The sequence below is a fragment of the Gopherus flavomarginatus genome, chromosome 2, assembly GCF_025201925.1.
Source record: "Gopherus flavomarginatus isolate rGopFla2 chromosome 2, rGopFla2.mat.asm, whole genome shotgun sequence".
Taxonomy (NCBI): Eukaryota; Metazoa; Chordata; order Testudines; family Testudinidae; genus Gopherus; species Gopherus flavomarginatus.
In genome coordinates, this window is record NC_066618.1 from 191,500,265 (window position 1) to 191,523,303 (window position 23,039).

Consider the following 23,039-nt stretch of genomic DNA (forward strand, 5'->3'; position numbering starts at 1 on the left):
TCATGAAGCCAATAACTTGAAACGCTGAGCCATTTGGGTGTGTTTTTATATATTATTTTGTTATACTGATGTCAGTATCTAAGCATTCAGGGCTGGATTTTCATGAATGCTCGGCACCCACAAGTCCAATTGCAGTTAGTAAGAACAGTGGTGCTCAGTACTGCAAAAAATCAGGCTTTCAAACTCTCTTCCTCAGTTACATGGAAAATGGATCTCTGCACATCCCCCCTAAGCCAATAGGCTATTTTGGTGAAGGAATGGAGGAAGAATCATTTTACCAGATCTTGGAGTTCTTTCACGTTTGAGAAGTAGCCACGCTAGTACACAAGTCAACAACATTTTTTCCTCCATCTGTTTCACTGACCGAGAATCATGTCTGTTTTAATTAGTGACTGAGTCAGTGTTAAAACATCTACATTTCAGATTTTGTGAATCAATATGATTTATTGGGCAGACATAGGGACAATGAAACGTTAGACAGCTGGCAAACAATTCAAAAGGAGCTATTTTCAAGTCTCAACAAATATTTGTTTGACATTAATCATACAGTTTTCAAAAAGTATTCAACAGGCAATGAAAATTAAACCTAAAAAATTTAAAGTCTGAGGATTTGGGGAGGGGCTTTGGGGCACACTAGAAAGGAGAAATCAAAATAAATTTTATAATAGGACTGTAGTTACAATCTTAACTTTGGAGAAATTACCACCTCTCAATAATAAAATCACATGCACCCATAAATCCAGGGCTGGAATCCTTGTCAAATAGCTTAAAAAACAAAAAATCACAGGCCTCTAGCACCTGAGCCAAAAGAATATCTGTTCTTTCTAAGCAGCAACCAACCAAAAGACAGTTACATGTTCTCTCTCTCTCTCTCTCTCTCTCTCTCTCTCTCTCTCTCACACACACAAGTCCTGAGGGTATAAGTCAATGGATCTGAAAAAAACAAAAACAGCAAGAGAAGAAAGAACCCTTTATTAGCTACTGACCTGTCCAGTAATCAGTAAACAGAAGATCGAAGTGTTTTTTATATGAACACATCATCGCTTGTTCTAATGAATTTTGAGGTTCGTGCATGATCTCTTGCCTGTAATCTTTCTAAATACCATTTTGAGAAGCTTGCTCATTATAGGAACTGATGTAATATGAAATTTTTTCTCATGAAAAGGTCTGGCCTTTATAATCGAGGGATGTCTCAGAGCTGCCAACCTGCTTTAAGACTGAATCAATGCAAACGTAACTGTTTTTGCCTTTGGCAACGGGGAGAGAAATTTTACATACTATTCACTGGGGTAAAATTCAGGTCTTCATCCCAAAACTTCTGCTTTATATTTAAAACAGTGAATGAAAGGTGCAATGCTTCTATTACTTATGACATACTCTGACTACACAAGCAATATTTCAGTGAGTTAATACTTTCAGGTCCCATCATATCTCCAGGAAATGTAAAGTCATCACTGGCATCAAGAGAGCATTAATAAAAAGCCAAATCTGTATTTACAAAGCAGGTTCGTTGGGTAGCAAAGATTCCAACTCTCTGAGCATCCAACGTAGCCACATCATGAAATCTTTACAATGATGTGCAAAGGAAAAGAGATGATGTGGGAGGAGCGGGGGAGAACAAAGTGCACAAACAGGGAAATCTTTTGGATGTGTTCCCCATTATTTACATTTAAATTAAGATAGTGTCTGTATCACCACTACTACATTTTATACATAGGAACTACCAAAAAACAGTAACTTCCGAATCAGTGAAGGTGGAGTCTCCCAGGCCCATATCCTCAGAGGTATTTAGGCATCTAAGACCCACCGATTTCAATAGGAGTTCAGCACCTAAATACATTTGAGTATCTGGTCCTCAGCTCCTACTTCCACTTCCTGGCTTAAGACTGGGGCTGGAGACACTTGCTGGAGACACTGCCTAATTTACGAGAACACAGAAGAGTAACCGGCAGCATCTCCTGGTTCCTATCTTGGGACACTGCAACAGCTAATTTGATATACTGCCTAGTTCCCACTGTTTTATCTCCTCTAAGAGTCCAGTGTGGGAGACAGATAGAAGAGCCAGATTCTTTCTGCTTATGGAAAGGAAAAAAAATAGGCGAGTTTCCTTTTACTGTTTTTAACAAAACATTGTATTAGTATGTTTTAAATATATTAAATAATAGCAGCACTAAAATATGAAGAGGGCTTATCTAAACTCTTCTGTCAGAAAAATTTAATAGTAATAATAATAATAGGGACATTTAAAACACCACCCTTATGTCCACACATTAGATTAATATTTCAAATTTACCTGACGAAGCCCCTACTATTTTGTTCCCCATCACTGAGAAGTGAAAACACCTTACTAGATAAACTGTTTTTCCCTTCCCTTTGTCCAACTGATTTCATAGCATGTCCCCGACTCATAGACTCATAGACTTTAGGGTCAGAAGGGACCAATATGATCATCTAGTCTGACCTCCAGCACAAAGCAGGCCACAGAATCCTACCCATCCACTTCTATAACAAACTCCTAACCTATGTCTGAGTTACTGAAGTCTTCAAATTGTGGTTTGAAGACCTCAAGCTGCAGAGAATCCACCAGCAAGTGACCCATGCCCCAGGCTGCAGAGGAAGGCGAAAAACCTCCAGGGCCTCTGCCAATCTGCCCCGGAGGAAAATTCCTTCCTGACCCCAAATACGGCGATCAGCTAAACTCTGACCATGTGGGCAAGACTCACCAGCCAGCACTCAGGAAAGAATTCTCTGCAGTAACTCAGATCCCATCCCATCTAACATCCCATCACAGACCACTGGGCATACTTACCTGCTGATAATCAAAGATCAATTGCCAAAATTAAGCTATCCCATCATACCATCCCTTCCATAAACTTATCAAGCTTAGTCTTAAAGCCAGATATGTCTTTTGCCCCCACTACTCCCCTTGGAAGGCTGTTCCAGAACTTCACTCCTCTAAAGGTTAGAAACCTTCATCTAATTTCAAGTCTAAACTTCCTAGTGTCCAGTTTATACCCATTTGTTCTTGTGTCTACATTGGTACTAAACTTAAATAATTCCTCTCCCTCCCTAATATTAATCCCTCTGATATATTTATAAAGAGCAAGCATATCCCCCCTCAACCTTCTTTTGGTTAGGCTAAACAAGCCAAGCTCTTTGTGTCTCCTTTCATAAGACAGGTTTTCCATTCCTCGGATCATCCTAGTAGCCCGTCTCTGAACCTATTCCAGTTTGAATTCATCCTTCTTAAACATGGGAGACCAGAACTGCACACAGTATTCCAGATGAGGTCTCACCAGTGCTTTATATAAAGGTACTAACACTTCCTTATCTTTGCTAGAAATACCTCGCCTGATGCCTCCTAAAACTGCATTAGCTTTTTTAACGGCCATATCACATTGGCAGCTCATAGTCATCCTGTGATCAACCAATACTCCAACGTCCTTCTCCTCCTCTGTTGCTTCCAACTGATGTGTCCCCAATTTATAACTAAAATTCTTATTATTAATCCCTAAATGCATGACCCTGCACTTTTCACTATTAAATTTCATCCTATTACTATTACTCCAGTTTACAAGGTCATCCAAATCTTCCTGTATGATATCCCGGTCCTTCTCTGTGTTAGCAATACCTCCTAGCTTTGTGTCATCCGCAAACTTTAACAGCACATTCTCGCTTTTTGTGCCAAGGTCAGTAATAAAAAGGTTAAATACGATTGGTCCCAAAACTGATCCTTGAGGAACTCCACTAGTAACCTCCTTCCAGCCTGACAGTTCACCCTTTAGTATGACCCATTGTAGTCTCCCCTTTAACCAGTTCCTTATCCACCTTTCAATTTTCATATTCATCCCCATCTTTTCCAATTTAACTAATAATTCCCCATGTGGAACCGTGTCAAGTGCCTTACTGAAATTGAGGTAAATTAGATCTACTGCATTTCCTTTGTCTAAATAATCTGTCACCTTCTCAAAGGAGGAGATCAGGTTGCTTTGGCACCATCTACCTTTTGTAAAACCATGTTGTAATTTGTCCCAATTACCACTAACCTCAATGTCCTTAACTATTTTCTCCTTCAAAATTTTTTCCAAGACCTTACATACTGCAGATGTCAAACTAACAGGCCTATAGTTACTCGGATCACTTTTTTTCCCTTTCTTAAAGATAGGAACTATGTTAGCAATTCTCCAGTCATACGGTACAACCCCTGAGTTTACTGATTCATTAAAAATTCTTGCTAATAGGCTTGCAATTTCACGTGCCAGTTCCTTTAATATTCTTGGATGAAGATTATCTGGGCCCTCCGATTTTGTCCCATTAAGCTGTTCAAGTTTGGCTTCTACCTCAGATGTGGTAATATCTACCTCCATATCCTCATTCCCATTTGTCATCCTTCCATTATCCCTAAGCTCCTCATTAGCCTTATTAAAGACTGAGGCAAAGTATTTATTTAGATATTGGGCCATGCCTAGGTTATCCTTAACCTCCATTCCATCCTCAGTGTTTAGCGGTCCCACTTCTTCTCTCTTTGTTTTCTTCTTATTTATATGGCTATAGAACCTTTTACTATTGGTTTTAATTCCTTTTGCAAGGTCCAACTCTACATGGCTTTTAGCCTTTCTCACTTCATCCCTACATGTTCTGACCTCACTAAGGTAGCTTTCCTTGCTAATCCCACCCTTCTTCCACTTCTTGTAGGCTTTCTGCTTTTTCTTAATCACCTCTCTGAGATGCTTGCTCAATCAGCTTGGTCTACAACTCCTGCCTATGGTTTTTTTCCCCTTTCTTGGGATGCAGGTTTCTGATAGTTTCTGCAGCTTCGACTTAAAGTAATTCCAGGCCTCCTCCGCATTTAGATCCACACGTTCTTCAGTCCAATCCACTTCCCTAACTAATTTCCTTAATTCTTAAAAGTTAGCCCTTTTGAAGTCAAAAACCCTAGTCCCAGATCTATTTTTGTTTATCCTTCCATCTAGTTTGAACTGAATTAGCTCATGATCACTGGAACCAAGGTTGTCCCCTACAACCATTTCTTTTATGTCGTCCTCACTACTCACCAAAACCAAATCTAAAATGGCATCCTCTCTTGTTGGTTCTTCAACTACTTGGTGAAGAAATCCATCAGCTATCACATCCAGAAAAATCTGAGCCCTATTATTCTGACTAGCACTTGTCCTCCAGTCTATATCTGGGAAGTTAAAGTCTCCCATGATCACACAATTCCCATTAGTGTTTACTTCATTAAAAACATTAAAAGAGGTCTCTATCCATATCCAAATCAGATCCTGGCGGCCTGTAGCACACCCCAAGCAGTATCTCAGGGAAGGCTCTAGTAGCTTTCTTTCCCAGTGTGATTTTTGCCCAGACAGACTCTGTCTTATCCATTCCATCACTTCTTATTTCTTTACAGTTAACCTCATCATGGATATATAATGCTACTCCACCACCTTTGCCTTTATTTCTGTTTTTCCTAAACAGCACATAGCCTTCAATACCTGTACTCCAGTCATGACTACTATTCCACCACGTTTCTGTTATCCCTATAATATCCGGTTTCACTTCCTGCACCAGTAGCTCTAGTTCCTCCATTTTGTTCCCTAGGCTCCTCGCATTAGTGTACAGACATCTGAATTTTTGCCGTTTGGCTTCACTGACATTCTTTACCCGGTTAGGCACAGACATTCTACCACCAGCATCACCTGTTAGACTGGTATCTACACTACCCTTCCTCCTTATGTCAATTCTTCTGTCCACGGCTGTATCCCCTCTTACTTTGTTTTCTTCCCTCTCAAGGTTAAATTCCAGCATGGAGATCACCTGGACATCTCCCAACCATCTCCCCCAAATTTCTAGTTTAAAGCTCTCTTAATCAGTTGGGCGAGCCTCCATCCTAGAAGTCTATTTCCCTCCTTACTCAGGTGAAGTCCATCCCGAGAGAACAGTCTTCTGTCCATAAATGCTTCCCAGTGGCCGTACATCCCAAAGCCTTCCTTATAGCACCACTGCCTGAGCCATCAGTTGATCGCCATAATCTTGTCACACCTTTGTTGCCCTTCTCTAGGAACTGGCAGAATCCCACTGAAGATCACCTGAGCCTCGATCTCCTTAAGCGTCTTCCTCAGTCTGGCATAGTCTCCCTTGATATATTCCAGAGAGTATCTAGCCGTATCATTCGTTCCCACATGAAGGACAATCAATGGATTCTTTCCTGCTCCCGTTAGGATCCCTTTCAGCCTCAGGTCCACATCCTGTATCTTAGCACCCGGCAGACAGCACACCCTTCTGTTCTCTGGATCAGCTCTAGTTACAGGCCTGTCTATTCTTCTCAGTAAGGAGTCCCCGATCACGTAGACCTGCCTTTTCCTGGTGACAATGTGATTCTCTGGTCTATCCCCTGCACCCACTGGCTGCAAGTCGTCTCGATTCCTATTCACTCTTGCAATCCTCCATTGACTCCTCCCCTCTTCCTGTACAGTACTCACTTTATATTATTTTTATTACAAATATTTGCACTGTACAAATGATAAACAAAAGAAATTGTATTTTTCAATTCATCTCATACCAGTACATAGTACAATATCTTTATCATGAAAGAGCAGCTTACAAATGTACATTGTTTTAATATAACTCCACTCAAAATCAAAACAATGTAAAACTTTAGAACCTGGCACAGTGATGCAAACAGAGAAGTGTGAAGCTGGAGAAAGCCTGTATTCCACACAAAGCCACCATGCATTTTGTATTTGGAACCTTCAATCTTGGTTTCGAATGTAAAACAGAGATGTGCCGTTTAAGGAAAACACTTTTTTCCTACTTGATTTTCAATTACCACTGGCATCTAGCCTACAGTACAATAAAGGCAGCCATTTTAATGCACTCAGCTGGAAGTCAACATTTTGCAGCACAGTATAGAAGCGTGCATCTAACTGATATCACACTACATTTAGTCAATGGCTAATCTGGCATTTGTTCAACTGTATGCTATAAATGGTAAAACAGAGAAGAAGGCTCAAGTAAACAGCATCTTAACCGCTTCATTTCTGGTGGCTGGAGAATGTGGTGGCATTATCCGAAGTGCCAGCATTCTAATGAAAAGTTGGCACATATATAGTAGCGTCCCACACATAAAGGAAAGTACTGGTGGTGCGTTTTGTCCCATATTCCTGGTATATAAGGCAACAGTGCAGCAGACAAGGTGAACAGAAAAGCCTTCCAGCACAAAGTTTAAAACGGTTGAAGATGATCAATAAGGGTCTAACCCTGTAAGGTGATGAGTGCTTCCAAGTGGTGCTGAATGCCTCAGTTTGGGAGCATTGGGGTCTGAGACGCACCTAGTCCCTTGCAATATTGGGCCCTAAGAGAATATACATATTGTTTTAAAGTTACAAATACATCCACTGATGTTTGAGCTTCTTGATCAGAGACAAAGAGTGGAGAGTATGAATTCTGGGCTTTTTCCTTGGAAAGTATGGAATCAGAAGATTCTTCATGGGTGGTGTATGTGCGCGGGGGAAGGGAGTGGGGGAAAGGATACTAGTTATCAAATGTGATGCCGATTTCCAGCCCGAGTTGGCGGTGACTGAAAGGTGTTAGCATTTGATGGCTGTACAGTGACCTTTGCAGAATGAGGTTAGTGGTCTCAAACAGGTTCCTGGTGTAACAAAAGTCATCAGCATGATTAACACTTGCTGGCAACCTCAGCAGACAGACCAAGTGCTAAACTGGCAATGGAGAATAAACTATTCTCTCATCTCTAAAGAAGGGCCCCATCAGGTTGTGCTGAGGCACACTGGCAGGGCTGTATACAAAAGCTTGCAGAGTTGCTGCTTGAGCTGTATCAGTATATGGGATAAGTAAGACTTCAATCATCAGTGCTGTCAAGTTGGCACCTTTCACAAGCAATAAATTCAACATGAATATTAGAACAAGCCAGTTCCTGATGACTTGAATGCATTGCTGTCAAACACTACAAAATGCCCACAAGAAGCCTCTGTGGAGGTCAGTAAATGGACTGATGATCTCACTAATTTACTATTAGCAAGCCAAGACCAAGACAGGATAATTCAGGCTGCCACAAGAAACACAGATGAACTAGATGGGACATGAGGTGGTGTTCTATCCCAACAGCAGTATCCACAGAGGCCTATCTATCACAAACGCTGCTTCTCTCTCAACAATGATAGTTACAACTAACAGGGAGACTGATGGTGGTCCAGGTGAAACTCTCGAGGCTGTGGCAGGGTATTTTCAGTGGAAGGACTTTGGCTGTGGAATTCCTTACATCAGAGAGCAGGATGAACCAAACTCTTGCTACTTTTAGAGCATAACATAGAATTCATGCCTCTCAGAGACCTTTCCTCAGTAACAATGGCAGCAGGATAGTCCAGCAATGCTTCCACCACGAAAATCACCAGGAGTGACCCCACTTACAAAAGCAGAAAAAAACAAAGGAGATGTGGCAAGTCTGGTCCTTTTTCTGATAGAAACGATGCTGTTCTTAGTACTTTCTACAAAAAGAACACGAGTACTTGTGGCACCTTAGAGACTAACACATTTATTTGCGCATACGCTTTTGTGGGCTACAGCCCACTTCATCAGATGCATGCAGTGGAAAATACAGTAGGAAGATATATATACACACAGAGAACATGAAACAATCGGTGTTACCATACACACTCTAACGAGAGTGATCAGTTAAGGTGAGCTATTACCAGCAGGAGAGAAAAAAACTTTTTGTAGTGGTAATCAAAATGATCCATTTGCAGCAGTTGACAAGAAGTTGTGAGGAACAGTGTGTGAGGGGGAATAAACATGGGGAAATAGTTTTACTTTGTGTAATAACCCATCCACTCCCAGTCTTTATTAAAGCCTAATTTAATGATATCCATTTTGCAAATTAATTCCAATTTAGCAGTCTCTCATTGGAGTTTGTTTTTGAAGTTTTTTTTGTTGTAATATTGCAACTTTTAGGTCTGTAATCGAGTGACCAGGGAGATTGAAGTGTTCTCTGACTGGTTTTTGAATGTTATAATTCTTGATGTCTGATTTGTGTCCATTTATTCTTTTACGTAGAGACTGTCCAGTTTGGCCAATGTACATGGCAGAGAGACATTGCTAGCACATGATGGCATGTATCACATTGGTAGATGTGCAGGTGAATGAGCCTCTGATAGTTTGGCTGATGTGATTAGGTCCTATGATGATGTCCCCTGAATAGATATGTGGACAGAGTTGGCAACGGGGCTTTGTTGCAAGGATAGGTTCCTGGGTTAGTGTTTTTGTTGTGTGGTTGCTGGTGAGTATTTGTTTCAGGTTAGGGGGCTGTCTGTAAGCAAGGACTTGCCTGTCTCCCAAGATCTGTGAGAGTGATGGAGTGATGATACAATCGTATTTGCTCCAACCCCTCAGACAGAGACAAACACCTACAAGATCTCTATCAAGCATGCTTACAACTACAATACCCAACTGCTGAAGTGAAGAAACAGACTGACAGAGCCAGAAGAGTACCTAGAAGTCACCTACTACAGGACAGACCCAACAAAGAAAGTAACAGAACCCCTCTAGCCATCACCTTCAGCCCCCAACTAAAACCTCTCCAGCGCATCATCAAGGATCTACAAGCTATCTTGAAGGACAATCTATCACTCTCACAGATCTTGGGAGACAGGCCAGTCCTTGCTTACAGACAGCCCCCAAACCTGAAGCAAATACTCACAAGTACGCCTGTTCTTTTTGTGGATGCAGACTAACATGGCTGCTACTGTGAAACTTAGTATTTTCTGTGGCAGCTAGTTACTTTGGTATATTAGCAGTGCCTCGATTGAAATTACTACACTGTATAACATAAATCCTTCATTTATCTTCCCCAGAACACCTTTACTTTTTGTACACTGTGTTTGAGAATTAATCAAAAGGCCTAGTGTTCTTTTATCTGAGTCAAACAAAATTTAGAAAAATTAGCCTCTAGATAAGTAAGCACAAAAAAGGACAACCAGACCAGGTTTTCTGGCAGAGCTGGTTACATAATGATAACAATAAAGATTCACAAATATATGTGTTAATAAGTGGTTTGATTTCACTCCACTACTGTTTGTAGGTTCATACTAATCATTATTCTTGGGCATTGAGATGACAATCAGATATTATTAAAAATGGTTGACTCCCAAAATATGCAGAGATAATTGTTAGTATGAAACTTCTACCAAGTCAATGTTATTCATTATTCTCCAGCAAAGATTAGAAATACTGTGTTAGGTGGCTAATCAAAGGAGGGCAAACATATCAAAGACAAGCAGTCCCATATGCTAAAAACTACGACTGTTGATTAATCACAGTTAACTCACACGATTAACTAAAAAAATTAATTGTGATTAATCGCAGTTTTAATCGCACTATTAAACAACAGAATACCAATTGAAATTTATTAAATATTTTGGACATTTTTCTACTTTTTCAAATATATTGATTTCAGTTACAACATAGATACAATATGTACAGTACTCACTTTATATTATTTTTATTACAAATATTTGCACTGTACAAATGATAAACAAAAAAAATTGTATTTTTCAATTCATCTCATACCAGTACATAGTACAATATCTTTATCATGAAAGAGCAGCTTACAAATGTACATTGTTTTAACATAACTCCACTCAAAATCAAAACAAGGTAAAACTTTAGAACCTATAGGTCCACTCAGTTCTACTTCTTGTTCAGCCAATTGCTAAAAGAAACAACTTTGTTGACATTTACGGGAAATAAGCTGCCGGCTTCTTATTTACAATGTCAGCTGAAAGTAAGAACAGACGTTTGCATGGCACTTTTGTAGCTGGAATTGCAAGGTATTTACGTGCCAGATATTCTAAACATTTGTATGCCCCTTCATGCTTTCCCCACCATTCCAGAGAACATGCTTCCATGCTGATGACACTTATTAAAAAAAAATGCGTTAATTAAATTTGTGACTGAACTTCTTGGGGGAGAATTGTATGTCCTCTGCTCTGTTTTACCCATATTCTGCTATATATTGTGTGTTATAGCAGTCTCAGAAGATGATCCCACACATGTTGTTCGTTTTAAGAACACTTTCACTGAAAATTTGATAAAACACAAAGAAGGTACCAATGTGAGATTTCTAAAAATAGCTACAGCACTCGACCCAAAATTTAAGCATCTGAAGTGCCTTCCAAAATCTGATCGGGATGGAGTGTGGAGCATGCTTTCAGAAGTCTTAAAAGAGCAAAACTACAATTGAGAAACTACAGAACCCGAACCACAAAAAAAGAAAATCAATCTTCTGCCTGTGACATCTGACTCAAACGATGAAAATGAACATGTGTCAGACTGCACTGCTTTGGATCACTATCGAGCAGAACCCATCATCAGCATGGATGCATGTCCTCTGAAATGGTGGTTGAAGCATGAAGGGACATATGAATCTTTAGTGCATCTGGCATGTAAATATCTGGCAAAGCCGGCTACGACAGTGCTATGAGAATGCCTGTTCTCATTTTCAGGTAACATTGTAAACAACAAGTGGGCAGCATTATCTCCTGTAAATGGAAACAAACTTGTTTGTCTCAGTGATTGTATGAACAAAAAGTAGGACTGAGTGGACTTGTGGGCTCTAAAGTTTTACATTGTTTTATTTCTGAATGCAGGTTTTTTGTACATAATTCTACATTTGTAAGTTCAACTTTTATGATAAAGAGATTCACTACAGTACTTGTATTAGGGGAACTGAAAATACTATTTCTTTTATTTACTGTAGAAATATTTATAATAAAAATAAATACAAAGTGAGCACAGTACACTTCATATTCTGTGTTGTAATTTAAATCAATATATTTAAAAATGTGGAAAACATCGTAATATTTATATAAGTAGTATTCTATTATTGTTTAACAGCATGATTAATTGCAATTAATGTTTTCAATCGCTTGACAGTCCTACTAAAAACTATTTGTCCACACTTTTGGCAAAATACTTATACACACATGAGAAGTAAATCAGGATTGGCTCATGAGCAATTCATAAACAGGAAAGGGATATGTTTGCAGCAAAGAGTTTGGCCAGGTCTATTCTCTACCTCAGGGACATAAAGATCTACTTAATTGAAGAGCTGGCTCAAGACATAAAATTTTACTTTTAAAAAAACACAATGAGGTGGATACCTCTCTTTTCCAAACTAGGTAAAAGGAAATAGTGCCTATAAAACATAACGAGCTCTGCCAATTTCATACAACGCTACTGAGGAAATAGTGGGACAACTAAATATCATGTTGGCCACTTCAGTTCCAGCACTGTGTGTACAGATTTATCAAAATCAAATAGACATGAGCCTATTTTGCCATTCAAAGGCAATCTAATGTGGTACAAGACTGCAAGAATCCTGGCCCTGATTCTGGGCAGTGGTCTAGCCCCTTTACACTGCTCCGCTGGCACAGTGGGACCAGAACCCAGGTGGACCTTTGAACTAAGGCAGCGTTTCCCAAACTTTTTTGGCCACAGAACACTTTTTAGCCTATTACGGAACACTTATAATATTATTTTGTAGTCGTTTGGTTTTCAAGTAAAAAATTGCATTATTTATGCTCAAATATATTTTATTTTATAAAACAAAGCAACAATACAAATTTAAAATAACTTGAACTAACAATTTCTAAATTGAAATTGTGTATAAAGTAGTACAAAAATCAAGTGCAAGAGTCTTTCACAGAACACCTACTCATGTCACCAGTGTTCTGTGGAGCACAGTTTGGGAAACGCTGCACTAAGGAATCCTGACAGAGCAGGGCTCCACCTGCTGACATAAGGCTGGAACAGCCCAATTCTGCCTTTCTTCAGCAATATGGCGAAAAGGGTTATGGCTAGAACATCCTGTGGTCTGGACAGACTAGATTAGTAGTCCATAGGTGTCTTAATCAAGATTGCTGTAACGTAGAACAACTTTGTAGTTTTTGTGGGTGAGCCAGAGAAGTAGATTTGGGAGTTTAGGGAAGGACTGAAGTGTTATATTAAGAAAGAGTAATAGTGGGAGAGTTGAGGGCTTGAGAAAGTGAGAGGGGAGAGAGACTGAAAACATGAGGAAGGAGGAAGAGAACACAGTGCAGGTAAAAATGAAGAAGATGAAGGAAGAGAAAAAGGATACCCAAGACATGAAAGAGAAAGAAAAGTAGGGCAAAGGAAGGGAAAGGAGGAAGAACAAATGCAAGGGAGACATAAATTACAGTTAAAAAAAGTTGAACGTCATAATATTACACAGGAGTGATTGTTTTGTCTTTTGAAATATGCCAGATGGTACCAAATGGCAGGTACTTCCCAAGAAGCTTTCCGGGGTGGGTGGGTGGACACCAGCAGATCCCCTTTATTCACCCTTCTTCAGTCTTAGTAAACTACTGAAGTTTTCTAGGCATCTTGAGGGATGATCTACACTTTAAAACCCTTTTTTGCTGGTACAGCTTATTCCCTTTGGGAACTAGTTTAAGCTATGCCAGCAAAAGAACCCCTTTCCAGTATCAGCTGCTTCTCCACTAGTGGGGTAGCTTGTAAAACTCTACCAGTACAGCTCTGCTGGCAAACCCTTTCAAATGAAGACAAGGAGCAAATAAAGGGTGTGAGGGCATGGTTACTAGAAACAATACTGTACACTTCGCCTCAGGACGGGGGCTTCTTTTTAAAGTAAACGTTGTCTGAAGACTCGGGGTATTTGAGTAGATTTTGGGAGTGCAAGGACTTTGCACTGACACACAGGAAACTATGATGGGGTGGTATGCCCTCTTAAGGGCAGTGGTGCCTAGTGGGTCAACCCATCCCACCATGTGATTTGGCCCATTAAGGTTTTAAAGGGGGTTAAAGACAGTCAGGGGTGGGGTTGTCTCCTGAACTATGATGAAGAACTGACTTGGACTCTTATAGGGACCCAGAGTGGGATGATCTGGGTAACTAACAAAGTTAGTTTTTACAGAAAGATTTAATAAATCAGACCCCACAAAGAGGTGTGGGGGTTGGTTTTTGAACCAACCTAAGTCTGGTAATTGGTGAAGAAAACATCTGCAGGCAGGGCCACAAGGGAACATGCTGGACAGGCTCATCTCCTGACAGGAACAAATAACCGGGACACAGAAAGCATTCAAGAAAAGGGAATGTATTCAAAAGCAGTGCAACCTTGCATACAATGCTGTACCAATGAATGTTACAAATGAATCCTGTAAAAAATATGCAGCAACCATCAAGGGAAGTGACAAAAGAAAAACACAAGATTTGTTTTCCACATTAGTCATTTGTTAAAAGCTTAAAGATTACCTGATCTACTGGAACCTCCACCTGAGTGTCTTCATCTTCCTGGATTTCCGCTGCCCCCCACGTTTCAGATCGTTTTTCACCAGCTTTGTAAATACCTTCATCTACAACCAGAAAGAAATACTGAGTAGACATAAAGACCAATTGTGACACTGTGTGGAGCAACAACTGAACTGCACCTAAAATCTGCTTCTAAGAATAGCTTTCAAAGCTCACATACCATTTCCAGTGCAGACCTTTTAATGGATTTTAAATGTCTCATTATGATCAATTTTGTTTCCTTTGTTTCTAATTACAGTTATACACATACTACATTATGTAGGGGAAGAAGGAAAAGGAGAGATAGATCTGAACAAACACCCTGGATCTGAACTCCCCTCAACTCTGGGGAAGCTCAAATGTGAACCTGATCTTCACAACACAGAGCTATCACATTACATATAAACAATAGAATATGCATATAGATTCAAAATTATGATATTAGCTCCTAATAAATGAGCTAATACAATTTCCAGTACTAAGCAAAACAGCACAAGCTTAGAAGAACAAATAAATGTGGTGAATTATTGTAGCGGTGATATTACAATTTAGGATTTACAAAGATAACCAGGGGACTCAACTCCAGTTCTCCATACATAGCCTGAACAACAGAAGAAATTCTGCAGTTCTGTTTTGCAAGGGCACTGGGAAGCCACAGAGAGCCTGCCCAGGACCATGGAGAGGGTTGCTTCAGGTAGGCAAGACTAATAGGTCCACCAGCAGATAGTCGATTCCCAACCTTATTCTAGTTCACATCAGTTTTATTTGTTTTTATTTTATTTGATTCATTTGTTATTGTACTCTGCAAGTAACTTCCAAATGCCTTAGCCAGGCACATTTTTTGTAGCAGAAAACTGGGAAGGAAAAACTAGAATGACAGGTGTAGCTTGTAATCTCAAAGAGTAATAAGGGTTTAAAAAACAGAAAAAACAGTTACTTACTTTTCATAACTGTTGTTCTTTGAGATGTGTTGCTCATGTCCATTCCATGCTAGGTGTGTGCATGCCACATGCACTGTTGCCAGAGATTTTTCCCTTAGTGGTATCTGTTGGGCTGGCTCTGGCACCCTCTGGAGCCGCAAGCGTATGCACCGATATGAGAAGCACCAACAGCCCTATGCCATCTCAGTTCCTTCTTGCCAATAACTCTGACAGAGGGGGAGGAGAGTGGGTCAAGGAATGGACAGGACCAACGCATGTCAAAGAAAAAGAGTTTTGAAAGGCAGGTAACTGTTTTTAATTTTTCGAGTGCTTGCTCATGTCCATTCCAGGCTAGGTGACTCACAAGCAGTAACCCAGGAAGTGGGCTCAAAGTTCATGAATGTGCTGACTGCAACACTCTTCTCCCAAAATTGGCATTGTCTTGGGCCAGGGGCGCCAGAATGGGGGGGAGCCAAGGGGCCATGGCCCTCCCACTTTTGAAAGTGGACGGGCTTGGCTCATCCACTTTTCATCATGGCCCCCTGTGCCTCCTCTTCCTCCCCAAAGCTGGAACCTGGCCCGAGGAGCTATGGGGAGCTGCAAGCCCTCCACCTGCCCAGGGCAGGGGGGATGAGAGCAGCCCTCAGCCTGTGTCCCTGCCACTCAGGCCATCCATCCAGACAGATATAGGGTCCGTGACTCCCCACAGCTGCCCAGGCAGCTCTTACCATGGCCCAGCTGCGGCTCTTCGGCCTCTGAGGACCCACCTCCAGGCTAGGCTGGAAGCCAGAGCCAGGTCAGGGTAACATCCTCATGGGCAACTGTGGAAAGCTATGGACCCTCCACCTGCCCTAGGTGGTAGACCTGGGGGGTGGAGACACAGGCCAGGAGCTGCTCTAAGGCCTCCCAACCTGGGACAGGTGAAGGAGCCGAGAGACCTTGTGCCCCCCCCCCACTTTTAGGAAGAATCCGTTGCCCCTATCTTGGGCCTGTTGAGTGATGGTGTAGTGGGACGTGAAGCTATGAACTAACAACCAGGTTGGGGGCTCTGAAGATGTCCTGAATTGGTTCCTGTGTGAGGAATGCTGCTGATGGAGCCTGGGCTCTTGTGGAATGAATGGTCACGATGGCTAGAGGTGGGATATTCGCCTGCTCATAGCAAGCCCGAATACAGGCAGTTATCCAGGATGAGAATTTTTTTAGGTTGATACAGGTAGCCCTCACATCCTTTTTGCTATTGCCACAAAGAGATGTGTGGATTTCCAGAAGGACTTAGTCCTCTCAATACAAAAGGCAAGGGCTCGCTTAATGTCCAACGTATAAAGCCGTCATTCCTCAGAGCTTTTGGGAAGAAGACAGGTAGCAAAATGACTTTGTTGTGGAATTGTGCCATCACCCTGGGCAGGAAGCTGGATGGGGGCGCAGTTGAACCTTGTTCTTGAAGAGCAATGTGTAAGGTGATTCTGACATAAGGGCCTGGATCTGAGTGACCCTTCCGGCCAAGGTGATCACCACCAGGACAGGCGACCTTCCAGGAGAGAAGTAGTAGGAAGCATGATGTTAACAGCTTGAAGGAAGGCCCATACGTCTCGACAGGACCAGGTTTAGGTCCCGTGGGGAGGTGGGTCGGTCTGCGAACCTGAGGATAGAGTCTTTCCAACACCCTGAGAAACTGGGCTGTCATTTCAGGGGAGAACACTGATTCTCTAGGGAGTGGAAGGCTGAGATGGCTACCAAATGAACCTTAATAGATGAGAGTGCCAGACCCTGGTGCTTTAGGTGGAGCAAACAGTCCAAGATAGACTGAAGAGAAGATAGAGATGGAGAGAGATCCCGTTCGGAGGCCCACCAAGTGAAATGTTTCCATTTGGCCAAGTAGGTAGCCTGGTGGAAGGCTTTCTACTACCTAGAAAGACCTATCGAACCTGTTCCAAGCAGGCCTGTTCTTCAGGGTTCAGCTATGCAGCATCCATGCAGTTAGGTTTGGGTGAAGCAAACAGCTGTGGTCTTGTGAAATCAAGTCTGTGCAGAGTGGAGTTGCCAACGAGAGATCCAGAACTGTGCCAGATCAATGTTGGTGTGGTCACACTGGTGCTACGAGGATAATTCCTGCCTTGTCCCATTTGATTTTCAGAAGAACCTTGTGAACCAAGAGGATCAGAGAAAACGCATACAGTAGGCAGAAGTGGCATTGGAATTGGGGGTGGGGGAGCCAGAGTCCTCCCACTTTTAGAAAGTAGGGGGACTGGCACGTCTACTTTTCGCAGGGGTGGACCCTGCCCCCTTCTCCTCCTCCTCTTCTCTCCAAGGCCGCACCCCTGGAGCAGGCCAGCACAGAGCCCAGCCGGGGAACTTGGGCAGCTGTGGCTGACCCTCCACCTTCCCGGGGTACAGGGGGCTGAGAGCAGCCCCCGGCCTGTGTCCCCATCTGGCCAACAGCTCCACAACTCCGCACAGACTCCCCACAGCTGCGCGCGTGCCTTTCCCCGACCCAGCTCTGGCCAGGTGCAGAGGGGAGAAGCCTCAGCGCCGCAGCCCAGCCACGGTAAGAGCTGTGCAGGCAGCTGTGAGGAGCCACAGCACGGACCTTCCACCTGTCCTGAGCAGGGTGCCCGGGGCACAGGGACACAGGCCATGGGCTGTTCGGGCCCTCTACCCAGGGCAGGTGGAAGGTCCACTACAGCTCCCCGCATGGCTCTTACCATGGCCGGGCTGCAGCTCTGAGGTCCCCCACTCCCACAGCCGGAGCTGGGTCAGGGAGAGTTGCATGCGCAGCTGTGGAGGGCTTGGGTCCCTCCACCTGCCCTGGGTGGGAGCCAAGGGGAGGTTGGGTAGACAGCTGCTTTCAGGCCCTTCCCCAGCCCTGCTCTGGCTTCCAGCTTGGCCAGGGCCTGGGGAGGCAGAGGGCCCCAGCCCCCACACTTTTGGTAGGGCTCTGGCGCCCTTGGTAAGTGGTCTGCCCACAAGAGCAGGAAGGCATCTGAGAGAGAGCCCGGGCCATGCCCAAGCAGTGAACAGAACTAATGGCATTTTCTGTTCTGCCTGGTGACAAACAGGTCCACCTAGGGAGGCCCCACTTTTGGAAGATGACACTGACAACCTCCAGGTGAAGAGACAACTCGTGGTGACAGGAGAAGGACCTGCTGAGGTAATCCGCCAATATGTTCCAGGTTCCCAGGCGATGAGATACCTCGAGATGAATGGAGAGTCTCACACAGAAAGAGAGGCTGCTGGGGCTTGAAGTTCACTGCAGGCACCACCAGGGACCCCCAGGGCGGGGTAGAGGAGCAAGTACAGGTAATCAAATCCGTTTTACTGGCACATAATACTTTCTCTGCCCTCTTTGAAGTGGGGGTCAGAGAAGAAGAGGTTTGCCATAGGGCCTTGACTGGCCCCATCACCACCTCATTGATGGGCAGGGCCACCTTGGATGGTGTTGCTGCAGCCAAGATATCAATAAGGCTGTATGATGTTTCTTTGAGCTCCTTGATCTCCAAGCCCATGTTTGAAGCAACCTGCTTCAGTAGGTCCTGAAAGGCCCTGCAATCATCCTGGGCTGGGACCTGCAACAGCCTCATCTGGGGAGGTGAGGAGGAGGCTTGCACCAGAGGAGAGGTTCCTTCCTTTTCCTCTACTATGTCCCCTAGTGGCATCTCTTGGACTTCAGCACTGGGGTCAGTACCAGAGTCAGGATCCAGTGCTGAGCAGGAAGGAGCAGTAGCCCATATCTCAGAGACCACCAAGTGGAAGGAAGGCCCTGGTACTGGGAGAAACCCCCAGGGATTCCAGTAGGGTCACTGCATCGGCCAGTGACCCGCTAGCCAGGTACCTGCTGGGGGACTGGCACTGAAGCTCAGGGGGGGTGTAGGCTGGATACTGATGGTGGGCTTTTGGCGATACATAGGGTTCCCTTTCAGACTCTGAAGAGGATTCTTCTCTTGGCAACCATGGTGGAGTAGTACCTGCTTCTGCCTTTATATGGTGCCAGAATTATGGGGAACAAGTGGCGTGCCAGGGATTGGGATGCTGGGATCATGTGGGGCTTTCCCCTGGATGATGCCAGGAGGCCTGGTGCTGAGAAGGCACCTGATACACCTTGTTCCCTCCTGCTTCCAGACACCAGAGCTGGCAGGTACCCCATGGGGTTGGAGGGACCAGAAGAGAGATGCTCCAGGGTTGATGGCACCATGAGTCCACTGATACCATCGAGGCTTCGTGGTCTGAAGTCCCAACAGATTTGTCAGAACAAAGAAGGGTCATTCCAGCAACAATTCCAGGCAGTATGAAGGAACTGAGAGGGTGTGGGCTGGTGACACCCCTTATACCGGTACATATGTACGCAGCTCCACAAGATGCTAGAGCCGGCTCAAGAGATACCACTAAGGGAAAAAACTCCAGCAACAGTGCACATGGTGCGCACACACGTAGCACTGAATGGACATGAGCAAGCACTTGAAGAATGATGGGTACCAGCACTAAAAACCAATGGGGAAAGGTTGCTCTGCAACTTTCTGATGAGCTACGCAAGACTGATAGATATCCATTTCTGATATACCCAAGTGCTGATTGTACCAGCACTGAGCACTGATATCACATGTAGGAAGAATTTCCCCTGATCATGTAGTAGCAGCGTGTGCACTAGTGAAGCACAAGTACAGAAGCGCTGTGATAATGGACTGAAATAAAAAACTTGTGTGTAAAGAGCATGCTTGTAGTAACGACAGATTTTAACTAGGCAGGCATAAACTAGGGCACACCAAGTTAAGAGAATACATCAATAAATATTGAGTGAAATCCAATAGATATACTGGGGAAATTTAAAGTGTGTATAGGTACCTACATCATCAACCAGTAAATAAAAAATAAAAAAAACAGTGGAGTATGTCAGGTACAAATATCAGTTAGAAAGGAAAATGAAAGTGTCAGAGAATAAAAGTTTTAGATGTGCACACGCACATACACTCTACAGAAGGCTGCCTACTGATACACTAAAGGCACCTTTGACACAACCTAAAAGTGCCCCTATGCAAAACAACATTCCAACCTAACTCAAGTGCAGCAATGCCATTCAATATGGCCCGCAACCAGAACCCAAGTAAATAAAAAACTAAAACCATCCTTCTTCTCTAACAAGTCACCATCCTTACTATTCAGCTCCATTGTCAAGTGCCTGGGGAGGTGGGGTGTAAGACGAGTTTGCAGCATGCCCTGAAGGTCATCAGATTCAGAACCTTTATGGACCAAGGTGTGGCAAGGAGCAAATTTCAAAGAAGTATGGCCCTCACAGAGAACGTCCTTTCAGCAGTCTTATTTATACCAACTGGGCTTCTGTGCAAGCGTTTCTGTTGATCTCAACTGTGATAGCATGTCATGTGGAGAGAGTATAATATAAAAGCAAACTACAGTTAGAGAGTGAAAAAGAAATTTTCTGCGTAGGGGGATCACTAGCTGGAAAGGGCTGCTCCAGCTCATTGCCTAGATACAAGTAGCTTTGCCTCCAAAGGATTTGTGCTTAGCTCTCTGGTCTTGCAATCCACCTTCTAACCTCAGGCGACAGCTTCCTTAGCAGGTACTTCGAAACTAAATTGATTCACCTCTGAAAGTACAACTTGGACATAATACCTCAGGTGGGTCTTCCAGATTCATATAGAGTGACCCATAATTTCCACACCAACAGAAAAATTGCTAGCCTGAGCTCCCATTCCCATATGACATCTGCTAGGTTACCTTAGCAGTTAAGCGACTGATCTTAATTGGCAGAGGATGCTGTTTCACCCAGTTCTTCAGTGCCGCTGCTTCTTGAGCTAGCCTTGTGCTCCTTTGCTTGTTGATGTAAGAGACTACAATCATGTTGTCTAGATCAACTGGGAGATATCTGTTTCTTGAAGGCTAGTTGGGTGACCTTCTCAGCTCAGAGCTTTCCTGAAGAACTGTCCCTTAAGTAGACTGATGAAGTAACTTCACTTGCTTGGACCAGGTTTCTTGAACTACAGAGTCACTCCCAATCTCAGAGGCTGGTATTTAGTGTAAATGTTATTCCTTACAGGTCCTGCAATAACATCCCTCTCTTCTGGCACACAGTCTTCCAACCAAAACACACATTGTTTGGCCTCTGGAGACAGAAGGATCCTTGCTTGTAGGTCACTGTCCCTCAGCTTCCACTGAGCCAACAGAAGATGCAGAAAGAGGATGTACATGTTCCTGTCCAGTGCTCCAGTCCTAAAAAAAGAAGTGCCAGTACACACTTTTGGCACTATCACTCTGTGAAGGTATGGGAGGTCACCCCAGCACACATCCCTCTGGTCAATCACAGCACCACACAGCGTCCTGCCTTGATCTCCCTCCACCTGGGTGTAAACAAGCCCAGACCAGTTTCGGATATTAGAGAGCGCCCTCCATGGAGGGTCTCCTCTATTTACCAGAAAGTCTTTAACTGAACAACCTCACACAGACATACACAACACCTTTCTACCCCATCTTCCTGGTTTGTCATTTGTCTTGAGTTTAGTATTTGCCTCTGTCCAGGAGCTCTGTCTGGTTGCTGTTGCCTCAGAACTCCTGATGCTGTCTGGATGGAGTTTTCCTCTGACATCCAGGTACGCTGTTCCAAAAGGCTGTTCCAAACATCAGGCAGGGCTCTCTGGCCTCTCTGGCCTCTCTGCCCATTGTGAATTCTCTGCTCCCTTGGAGCATTTTTTCCAGGCTCCCTGCCCTGGTAGGCTCACCAGGGAGCTTTCTGATTTCAAGATCACCCTTTAGGCTCTCTGCCCTAGAAGCATAGTTTCTGTTTGGCTCAGATTCCATCTACCTCCATCTCCTTACACTGGGAGCAAAGGTTCCACTTAATTGAAGTGCGCTCTCTCTCTCTCTCTCTTCTAACAGCACAGCTTTTCTCTGGTTCAGGCTCTCTGGAAGCTCCAATCTGCTGGAGCTTCCTTTCTCTTCTGAAGTCTCTCTCTCTCTCTCTAATTGAGGTCCTTAGCCTTTTATCATGCTCAGGTGCTTCCCTGCCTAATTAAATGCCGCCAGTTACTCAAGTGATTTTTAACCACTCCCAGGTGAACCTGAGCTGTCCCAATCTCTCTTGTGGAGCCTGTCTGAGGTAAGCTGGGCCTCTGACCCCTTCAGAGGGTCAGCTACCCTCTGACACACTCATAAGTGATAGTACCACAAGTACCACAATGCTGTTAAAAGTGCTGTAATGGCATTCCCGAGTGTTCTGGCACAACTTGAACTCTGTTTCTGGCCAAGGGAACCATATCTAAGAAAGTTGTAATTCTCCCCTTAAGCAGAAGAATCTGCTGGATCCAATGGGCTTGATCCCATCCAAAGCTGCCAGACCTCTTGATGACTGGTCTATAGTAACATTACCACCATAGCTACCAGACTCGTTGCAACAAAGGGACATTTTAGATTTTTTTTTTTAAAAAGATAGTGTAAAAACTTCAGAGGAGTTGTGGCACTCAATACATCTGAAAACCAGACCCATAGGACAGTGGTTCTCAGCCTTTTCAGACTGTACCTGTTTCAGGAGCCTGATTTGTCTTGCTTACCACAAGTTTCATCTCACTTAAAATCTATTTGCTTACAAAATCAGACATAAAAATACAAAAGTGTCACAGCACACTACTACTGAAAAATTTCTTCCTTTCTCATTTTTATCATATACTAATAAAATGAATTGCAGCCTCCAGGTTGAGAAACACTGATATAATATATAGAGCAGTATAAACAGGCCATTTTCTGTATAAAATTTTAGTTTGTACTAATGCTTTTTAT

General features: G+C 43.3%; 1 protein-coding gene across 1 annotated transcript in view; it reads right to left on the bottom strand.

The window, feature by feature from the left end:
- The window catches only part of DCDC2 (doublecortin domain containing 2), a 146,282-nt gene that overhangs the window by 11,206 nt on the left and 112,037 nt on the right, over window positions 1-23,039 (bottom strand). Inside the window, exon 8 of the mRNA XM_050941835.1 lies at window positions 14,305-14,405. Coding sequence (XP_050797792.1) covers window positions 14,305-14,405 — 101 coding nt within the window. The remainder of the gene's footprint in view (window positions 1-14,304; window positions 14,406-23,039) is intronic.